General features: G+C 40.2%; 3 protein-coding genes across 4 annotated transcripts; 2 read left to right on the forward strand and 1 right to left on the reverse strand.

The window, feature by feature from the left end:
• Positions 1–324: 324 nt before the first annotated feature.
• On the reverse strand, positions 325–3587 carry LOC108882943 (serine/threonine-protein phosphatase 2A catalytic subunit alpha isoform). 2 transcript variants are annotated; one of them, XM_018675743.2, is made up of 7 exons: positions 3119–3587; positions 2447–2656; positions 2198–2371; positions 2026–2115; positions 1453–1614; positions 1208–1326; positions 325–1065 (listed from the first exon to the last, which is right to left on the reverse strand). In XM_018675743.2, the coding sequence occupies exons 1-7, from the start codon at positions 3218–3220 to the stop codon at positions 993–995; spliced, it is 930 nt and encodes a 309-aa protein (XP_018531259.1). In that variant the 5' UTR covers positions 3221–3587; the 3' UTR covers positions 325–992. The 2 variants fall into 2 exon arrangements, with proteins under 2 accessions (XP_018531259.1, XP_018531260.1); XM_018675744.1 differs by lacking the exon at positions 3119–3587 and adding an exon at positions 2889–3112.
• A 1137-nt stretch (positions 3588–4724) lies between these two features.
• On the forward strand, positions 4725–7491 carry atp5po (ATP synthase peripheral stalk subunit OSCP). Its single transcript, XM_018675745.2, has 7 exons — positions 4725–4830; positions 5115–5165; positions 5258–5368; positions 5625–5754; positions 6686–6798; positions 6978–7064; positions 7221–7491. The coding sequence occupies exons 1-7, from the start codon at positions 4804–4806 to the stop codon at positions 7329–7331; spliced, it is 630 nt and encodes a 209-aa protein (XP_018531261.1). The 5' UTR covers positions 4725–4803; the 3' UTR covers positions 7332–7491.
• Positions 7492–7759: 268 nt separating this feature from the next.
• On the forward strand, positions 7760–9731 carry si:ch1073-44g3.1 (uncharacterized protein LOC797133 homolog). Its single transcript, XM_018675746.2, has 2 exons — positions 7760–8008; positions 8269–9731. Exon 2 carries the CDS (start codon positions 8272–8274, stop codon positions 8938–8940), a length of 669 nt encoding a protein of 222 aa, XP_018531262.1. The 5' UTR covers positions 7760–8008; positions 8269–8271; the 3' UTR covers positions 8941–9731.
• The last annotated feature ends 305 nt before the right edge of the window (positions 9732–10036 follow it).

The raw sequence follows: 10036 nt of genomic DNA on the forward strand, positions 1-10036 counted from the left end.
TAACACAATTAAAAGCAAAATTAGGTGCTTACGGCCTGGAGAGGTTCAATGCAAACCAGCAGTTTTGTTCTTTCATATATGAAAATCATGATAAACCAAACACCCGCAATAAAAATTTTATAAAAGTAAATTCATCAATAAATAAAATTGCCCAATTTCCCACACTCACTCTCACTAATTCTGCTCATCACTATGCTGATTATCTGAGCTGATCATCCTCTGTTGTTCAGTGTCTGTTTCCATCTAGTGGTGACTGTTGAGAGCTGTTGGAAACAATGTCACAAACTGTCCCTAAAATAAATAAATGACAAAGCAACTTCAGTCTTTATTTCATATAGTTGTGGCTGCAAAACATTTATTTATTTATTTAATTTACAACAGATGTCATTTATACCAATATTGCCTACTTAAATGAATTACATTAACTCTCATAAGAGACAGCAGAGCAGAGATACTTAAACTATAATAGGGTATAAAAAAGAATGTATTCTGTCAGTGCCATGTGATAAAAATCAAATACAAAAGTGCAAAGAGAACATATTCATTTCCGACATCTAACCCTAATCATCTCACTTCACAAAATAAACTGTTGCGCTTCAATTACAAAAAGAAAAGAGTTCACATTATATTTTCTGCAACCTTTGATTTGAGGCCATGCCAAGTGAAAGATGCAGTGTATATACTGTACATGGCGACACACTCTGGTCATCATTAACACCCTAACACAAAGATTAGTTACATTTAGTCTCAGCATTAGTTCATACATTTTTCCTGACAAACCAGCAGGTATTGTGACTGTGTTGTTCATAGTAGCAATTGTTTCTAGCAATAAAAACGTCATGCACAGAGAGAAGAAAGTTGAAAGGATGGTGGTCTTTTAGCTAGATGTGACAGTTTCCATTTCATTGTGGTTATCGCACACATTTCTTTTTGGTCCATGGGGTAATGAATGCTTATTTTCTCTAGCCTGTTGCCATTGTCACCATTGAGCTTTACAAGAAATAGTCTGGAGTACGCCGCGTCACATGGGGTTCTCCTCTGCGTGGTGCAGGGTCAAACTGTAGGCTAAAAGAAAACAAAAGCAAAGGTCAGGATTCCTCAACTCACTTTTGAGATTATTTGTCATTAATAATCATATTTATTTGTGTCAAAAGTTCATTCAAAAAAATAAACACATTCATATTAATATTTTTAAAACTTTACTTACAAGGAGTATTTCAATGTGTCATCAAGTTCCATGATTGCTGCCTGGTTTCCACAACGATAACAATAGTTTGGTGCGCTGAAGATCGTCACTACATTGCGGTCGTGACACCAATTATAACCCTGGATAAAGAGATTATTTTCATGTTACGTGCTTTAAATTCACAACATGTAATGTCACAGCTGTATCTGCAGTATCTCCAGGGAAAAAACAGAATTACTTTCAGCAGATAAACAAAGTTAAAGTACCTCCATCACCAGCTGGTGGGCTCTTGAGACCAAAGTTAGGCCGTTTGCATGGTTGAAAGTCTCTGAAATGTCCTGCCCGAAGGTGTAACCAGCACCACGGGGTGAGATGCCCCAACCACCACGGTCATCTGGGTCTGACCATAACAAGTCACACATGGGACCCTGAAACAGGAAGGAAATACAAATGCTGTTTATTGAATCAAACATGCAGAAAAGTGTCAGAGAGTTGTGAAAAATGCCACCCTTGTGGCTCAGGGGTTAAGTCATTAACCATGAACCACAACAGCTCTAGTTCACATACTTCAAGGGACCAAAGCCGCAGCTCTCTGGTATCTCTAACCAGTAAAATAGCCATTAAAATACTTGCTGCTGATTAATTTCCTGTGGATCAACTAACTAATTAACAGACTAATCATTTCAGCCCAGACTTAATAACTGAAATTGACTACATGTGCGTGCGTGCGTGTGTGTGAAATTGTTAAGAGCATCCTTTCTGTCATAGTCCTACCTTTAATGTAAATGTTTTTTCATATATCCAAATGTCATGACAGCAAATTACACTGTGGAATTTACCTCATGAGGAACCTCCTGTAAGCGATCCAGCGCTCTGATGTGTTCCAGTGTGTCTATTGAAGGGGACAATCCTCCATGGAGGCAGAAAATCTAAAGGAAGAAAGGATAAATATAAATACATACATGACACAAGGTGTGCCACTTGTGCCACATGTGGATACAACCATCTCACCTGGTTATCTACTAGTGCAGTGAGGGGCAGATAGTCAAACAGGTCTGTGAAGTACTTCCAAACATTGGCGTTTCCATATTTCCTCAAGCACTCGTCATAGAAGCCGTACACTTGTGTGATCTGTCTGCTCTCGTGGTTTCCTCTGAGAATTGTGATTCTTTCACGAAACCTTACCTACAAGAAAATACGTTTATGAACACAATGCAAAAATAATCTGCCATTATACAAGTTTTAAACAATATTTTTTACCTTCAGAGAAACCAGGAGTGTAACTGTCTCCACAGAATAGTAGCCTCTGTCAACATAGTCTCCCATGAAGAGGTAGTTAGTGTCTGGGGACTTCCCTCCGATCTTAAACAGCTCCATCAGGTCATGAAATTGACCGTGGACATCTCCACAGACTGTCACTGGACATCTCACCTCCTGCACGTTGGACTCCTTTGTCAGGATCTCCTTGGCCTTATTAGAAAGGGACCAACAAAACACAGGATGATGGTGATTAACAGGTAACACACAGTGTGGTGCAGTGTAGCAGTGAACAGTGTTTAAAACAAGCCAGGGTATTAAAGCCAAACAATGAATATTCATCAAGGATACAGCAGAATATAATACAGTTTGCTGTGGTAGTGCCAGTGCACTCCAGTGGTGAAGAGGCACCAAGAGTGGGCGTAACTAGGGAAAACATATTTACAGGCATCTCCCTCCATCTTCTTGCCGACTGGGCTCCCTTAGCAATGTACTGCATGCAGCTGCAGCCAAATGGTGTGCTCCAAAGCAAGGCCACATGCATTCGCTGACGTTAGTCCAGAAAACAGCTACAGCTCTAAGCCTAGGGGGCTGTAACGGCTAACGGTCCGGTAGCATTCACGAAAGCTAGAGACTGGCACCAACAGCTCGTCCGCCTCCCTGCGCAAACCTTACCTTTTCGCAAAGGACTTTAACCTGATTCTCTGTGAGCTGTTTGCACTCATTCAGTTGTTCAATCCATCCGTCCAACTCCTTCGTGAATGACTTGTCGTCCATGCCTGCTTTGCCGTCAGCTAGCGAGCCGACCAGCTTTAAAATTCCTCGGGAAAACCTCTCGTTGCTATTTCGTTACGTTTTGATGGCCCGGTTACGTCTTAGCAAGCTCTCTGGTCATTCGCAGCTCGTGTGAGTGGATGTGTTCGCGTGTGTGTGTGCGCGCATGTGTGTGTATGTGCTCCGCTCAAACGAATGCGTCAACTGCTCTGCGTCTCTGCAGTTTGGTGAAGACTAAAGTGTATAAGTTCACATGATACAGAAATGCACTAATCTTCGTTAAAGAGTAAAAGAGTGGACCACAGATATCGTAGACCCAGTCCTGCCGATTGTGGCCTAATCCAAAACGAGGCTAAGCAACAAATCATTACATACGTCATCACATCGCTGGTGGGCCCTTTGAGATGGATTTTAAAAATGTCTTGTTTATTTGTTTTATTTGATTTTTCTTTAGCTTGCTGTTGTTGTGTAAGCTTTTAATAAGTTAAATTGGTGGTTGAGCTGCCCCTTGTTGGAGGAAACCGGAGACAGTCCATCACAGGAATGCTTTTCTATGGAAATGTAAATATGACTATTTTAACCTAAATCATTGGCCATAACAATTTTATTAGGTGATGACATGACAAGGTTGCAGACCTGTTAGCTTGTTGGGGAGTTTTCTGCCCCCCCAGTAAAGATTAGCTAAAGCAGCTTTAAAGAGACAGCTAGTTCTCCCAACTTAGGTGCTTTAACATGTCTAAATTACCAGTTTTGCACCCATTACTAACAGCTATTTTCTGCCTTACTACCAAATCAGATTCTGAGGCAGTGCTGTTTTTTAAAAGCATTTTTCAATGGACATCATTTCATTTCAGGACTAACTCTGGATGGAGCTTGAACTGGAACTGGATGCCATTGGATGACATTTTTCTGCTTGTATTTGTTATATTTTACTTATACAATTGCTTTATCATTTTTTTTTGTCGGAGATCCACTTTGTAACCCTGTAAATAACGTTTTACTTTCTTAGTACTAAATCACACAAACAAACAGAAAAAATGGTCATCATCTTATAACAAATAACAAAACGTTGTATCATCAGACACAAACAGCACTTTGAAACATATTCATATCAAGATGTACTTGGATGCTTTGAGTTACAGCCAGTGAGAGGTAGCTCATTCTGCTAAGACATATCTGTCATAGTTGGTTATAATGCCTAAAGTAATGGTGTTTTGTCAATGTCAAATGAATGAGCGCATTTTGTAAAATGGGGAAATAGCAATCAGAATTTAACAGTGATATAAATTCGCTTTTAAGAAATGTAGCTCATTCTGTCAGGTGTACAGGAAGAAGAAATACACTCTAGATAAAATTAGGTCTCTCTGTCAGTAAACGCAACCAGTAGGCTATGTGCTACTGAAACATTTAATGTTTAGCAAAATAATGGTTTCAAACTTCCATCAGCATTTCGGCACTCTACAGCATAGTGAGATCTTTTTGGCATCGCGCTGTGCAAGAAAAACTACATTACCCACAGCTACGCGTCTTCCTCTCAAATGCACATGCGCAGTCGTTCGTTCTACTCTGGACAGCTGTAGGAGAAAATGGCAGCACTCATGCTAGGACAGCAGGTAAGACATTCAATGATTCTAGTCATTTTCAATTATTCTCTATCAGTTCTAGCGGAAAATTTATAGTTTAAAAACACGTCTTAAGTATTAAATTCCTTCTGATGACCAGGAGGTAACGCTAGATGTCCAACAAATTTACACGATGCATTGCACTTGAATGACTGCTAACGTGTTAGCCTACCAGCTAGCCGTCTTTAACGTAAACGGTACAGAACGTGCCATAAGTCCATCGGCTCAAGTTCTGGTTTCTCTGCGTTGAGATCATGCAACTTTTTCATTTCTAGGTCCGCCAGCTCAGCACGTCTGTGATCAGACCTGCGGCAAAACTGGTCAAGGTAAATAACTGCACGGAGCATGACCGCCTGTCTGTAGATTGGAACAGAATTAGCGGTCGCAGTTTGGTTTATCTCTGTATTTCTCCTTCTAGCCTCCCATCCAGGTGTATGGAGTGGAGGGCCGCTATGCCACTGCTCTCTTCTCGGCTGCCAGTAAGCAGAACAAACTGGACCAAGTGGAGCAGGAGCTGGGAAAAGTGTCTGTAAGTCAATAATGTAGAGGTCAATGTATGATGAAAGTAGTGTTTTCCTTTACTTAACTCCAGAGTTATGTGGATACAGTTGTAGGTAATATAAATGTCTTAAGATGCCTAGTTTTACTTTATATTAGAATAATAAAGCATTTGGATATTGGTCTGATCTGTGACAAAATTTGATACGAAAAGCAGCTTGAAGCCACCTTGGCTTTCCCCTAGTACATAAAAGTCACCTTTTGCTGTATGCCATCTTGTTTTTCAGGCCATGATCAAGGACCCCAAGATTTCCAGTGTTGTATTGAATCCTCATGTAAAGCGCAGCATCAAGCAGAAGGCTTTCAATGACGCTCTTACAAAGGCCAAGGTTTCACCCATCACTGTCAACCTCATCAGTGAGTGGTCACTGACCGGGGACCAAGTGAACCCCATTGTTACTATGTGTTTGCCTCTGTCTTAGCATAGCATTATTAGAATCATAGTTAAAAAGTTCTGTTTGTGATGTATGTTGGTTAGTGTTTGTATACGTCATTGTTAAAATAAAATATGTTTAAGGTGTTTTAGTGAGGTCAGCATAGAGCACAGGAATTTAAAGTTACGTGGTGAGAAATAAAAGTATGCTAGTCAACCAGCGACATGATACAACACAAAGGATCCTTTTTGTGAAGAGGTCTCACTGGTCTTGTCTGTTTCCTATTAATACACTGATCATGCAATTAATTTAAAAATGTAATATGTTTTGATTCTCCCACCATAAACATTTTTCTTTTAAATTTGGTGTTAAAATACAATAGGATGGTATAGACAGACCATTTTCTGTTGCTGTGACTTTTATTTTTTTTAATGTGTAAATCATTTATTTATTTATTATGGAACTGTCCCCTCTCATGATAACTGGATAGATGGGATTGACGTAATGATTACACTAAGCAGCACAGATATGAAACTTGTTGCGCAAGGTTTCTTTCTTTTTTTTTTTTTAAATTAAGTGGGAAAAGTGTAGTTGTGTAACAGGTCAATTGTAAACACCACAATGCACTTCCCTCAGCAGCATTACTCCACAAACCCTATGGTTCATTCAGGATTGTGTGCTATAGTGATAGTTGTCTGGGTGTTAATGAATTTTGGAGCTTATGTCCTTAGATTTGACATTTAAGCCAAAAAAAAACTATATGGCAGGACCAGTTGGCTTTAATCACAGACTACATTTATTTTGAACGAATGTAATCTACTCTAATGTTTGCTCACTAGTTTCAGTTCAATGCAGTCAGTTGATAATACAGAAAAACATATCACAAACAACGGATCGTGCTTTTTGTTTTACAGATGTTTTGGCAGATAATGGTCGTCTCACTCTAACCGGTGATGTTATCACTGCTTTTGGTAAGATGATGAGCGCTCATCGTGGAGAGGTCATCTGCTCAGTCACTACTGCTCAGGTATGATATGGATGGACATGCAGGATGTGTTCCTGCACAGCTGTGTTAAATCCTCTACACGTTGAAACAAATCACCTCATATGGACATCCCCATTATCAGTCACTGAAACATTATTATTTGCATTATTGTTTACTGCAGATACATCGAACAGTCATGAATGAATATTTATCTATTTCAGCCTTTGGATGAAGCTAATCTCACTGAACTGAAAGTGGCTCTCAAGGGATTTCTCCAGAAGGGTGAAACTATCAAGCTGGAAACAAAGGTACTGTGTAAATACATCTGACACATACAAATTCCATTACCATTTTTCATTTGGTGATACTTTATTAATTAAAGATGAAACAAACCAGTTTAATGGCAATTTAGTGAACCAACAATGTCATTTTTTTCATTTTCAACTGTTGTCACCTCTTCACAGTCGGATCCTTCAATCCTGGGTGGCATGATCGTCAGTATCGGAGACAAGTACGTGGACATGTCCACCAAAACAAAGATTCAGAAGCTGACCAAGCTCATCAAGGAAACTTAAGTCCTGTGGACTTAATTTAGCAGAGATCGGAGACGACCATCGGAGGAAATGCTGATAAATGTATATTGCTACCTGTTCTAGCTCTTGCAGTTGCTCCATAAATCCAATGTCAGTGCTTAAGTTCATATGGATGTTAATAAAAACTACAAAAAACGGAGAATGGTCTTTGTTGTCATTATTGTTGTTATTGTTACACTTGTGCTCATATCTCTAACAATGACCAGTGATGATGTAGACACAGGTTCAGTAAGTAGAATCGTTGGGAAGTTGTTGACAATATGTCAGTTGTGTAACTGCTGCAGTAACTTCAATTTGAAATATTTATTACTTTGTTACTAGAGGCCCACGTTACGCTAGTAAGAACCTCACTGGGTGACACAAATGATCTGCTCTCATTTCCTGGAAGCCGTAGTGCGCATGCGCGGTCGGCGCATCCTGTTTTATTAAATTTTTTTCCAGGCGAAAATGGCTGCCTCTCTCATCTAAACCTCTGTGTAAAGGATTAAATGAGCATATAATAGGCAACAGAAATCGCGGTCCCGCTTCAAGACAATACTCATGGGTGCCAGGGTGTAGTTTGTGAAGCGCCTTCAGGAAGATGTTGTGGCTGACAGAGAAGGAAAATGTATGCGATTCGATATTAACCCTTTCCAGCCCAACATCCACCAACAAATGAGGTACGAACAATTAATTTTGCGCTCTTACAGTGGTTAAGCATTTTCGGGGGAACACAATTGTATTTCATTTTGTGCATGTCATCTCTTTTTGCAAACTATAACTGTAGTTTACGTCGCTTTGTCTTGACATCACTTATTTTTAGCGTTGCAACACTAAAAGGCCTGTTCGCTCCACCAAAAGTAAGCTATGATAAATGCATTGTGTAAACGTGCGTTTGTTCTCTGTTCTACTTCATGTTCATTTCTCTGCACTTCAACAGAAAATGATGCATCAAGTGACCAGCAGCAGCAGTGACTATTGTATGAGTGGACTGGCAGAGGACTGTCATCCAGCCAGCCACTTTGATTTATGTAGCACTCAGTCCAACAAATTCTACCCCTCTCAGACAAACCCTGGTCTGCAGCTGTCTCTTGCCGGCCTAGCCCCTTTGCCACAGGGCATGCACAAAGCCATGGCGTGCCAAATGCAAGACACCCAGAACGACTTCCAGACACAGACAGTGAGAATCAGGGGCAGTGAGGCTGCAGGGCCTGATGCCTCTAAGAAGAAGAAAGGCATAGTGAAGTCAGGGCGGAGAGGGAGGCCGTCAGGGACCACCAAATCTGCCGGTTACCGCACGAGTACTGGGCGTCCGCTCGGAACAACCAGAGCAGCTGGGTTCAAAACCAGCCCGGGGAGGCCCCTCGGTACCACCAAAGCAGCAGGATACAAGGTCAGCCCCGGCAGACCCCCCGGCAGCATCAAGAGTCTAGCCCGGCTCAAGAAGCTGGAGTTTGGTTGTGACAGCGCCAAGAAACTTGACTTTAGCAACTGCAGTGTTCCCAAGAAACTGGACTTCACTGCCTGTGATGTTCCACCTTTTCCATACACCATGATGGAGAAAAGAGACCTCTGTGAGCCCAGTAGCAAAGTGGATGAAACCAGCGAATAATTCTGCTTGAAAAAACATTTGGGTGCATCCAGAAAGAGGAAAACATTTCTCTCAAATGTTTTGTCATTTAGACATGGCTCTGACTGAGTTTTCACTGTACAGTGTTCAACATTGTCTTCATCCTCTCGTAATAAATGACTGAATCAGAAGTATGTTACTCCAGTTTGGCAGAGATGCATGCATATGAATTAATCACACCAATCAGTATAGGCAAAAAATGTATTTATCGGTTTATGTTCTCACTGAAGAGTGGATCCTTTTTTTCCCCTCAAGCATTTTGTTCCTCCGTTCTAACATTTCTATGGCCAGGTCCTTGTAACATTTTCTACATTTATAAAAAAAAAATTGCATTTCAGTTCAAATAACCTATGCTTTTTCCTGAGGATTAATATGTGGATGTGTAATTGTCCTTTCTGTGTGTTGTCCAGTTCAATATGTATTTTTGTTTTGTGATATTATCCTGCATCATACCCTGCAAAGGGAACACAGCGATACATTTTTAATTAGCTTGAACTGGTAAAACTAAACTCATTATATCCTTTTGAACACAGTATTTGTTATCTCTACACTTTGTGAATATAGTTTTGATTATGTATTGTATTGCCTGTTTTCGTCCCCCAGACTCACTTGATAAGCACTTACAGATCTACATGTATGTTGTTATGCTGTTCATTAGGAAAAATAATTACTTCATAAAACAGAAAAAAAGATGCTTTGTGGAATATGTAATAAATGCTTATGTGCTGTATGTGAAACCAAAATAAAAGAAAGAAATTGCCTTTTCCACATAACTTATCGTCTGTCAAATCGAAAGCATGTAATTCTCCCTGTGGACACAAGGGGGCTCGTGTCCCAAGACAATAGTAATCACCTTGTAATAATACCTTTATTTACCCCTATTACATTGAATTGCGACGTATTTACAGTCACAATTTGACTTTCTGAGCGTGTCTCTACGCTGTGTGATAGCAGAACTGGTCTAGATGACTACTAAAAGGTCTTGTTTGAATACAAACGTCAGGCAGCTGATCTTTTAGGGTGGGTGAACTACTTACTTCTCGAATCTGGTCTTTCTACGGGACCGTTCACCTTAAAA

This window comes from Lates calcarifer, linkage group LG8, assembly GCF_001640805.2.
Source record: "Lates calcarifer isolate ASB-BC8 linkage group LG8, TLL_Latcal_v3, whole genome shotgun sequence".
NCBI lineage: Eukaryota > Metazoa > Chordata > Actinopteri > Centropomidae > Lates > Lates calcarifer.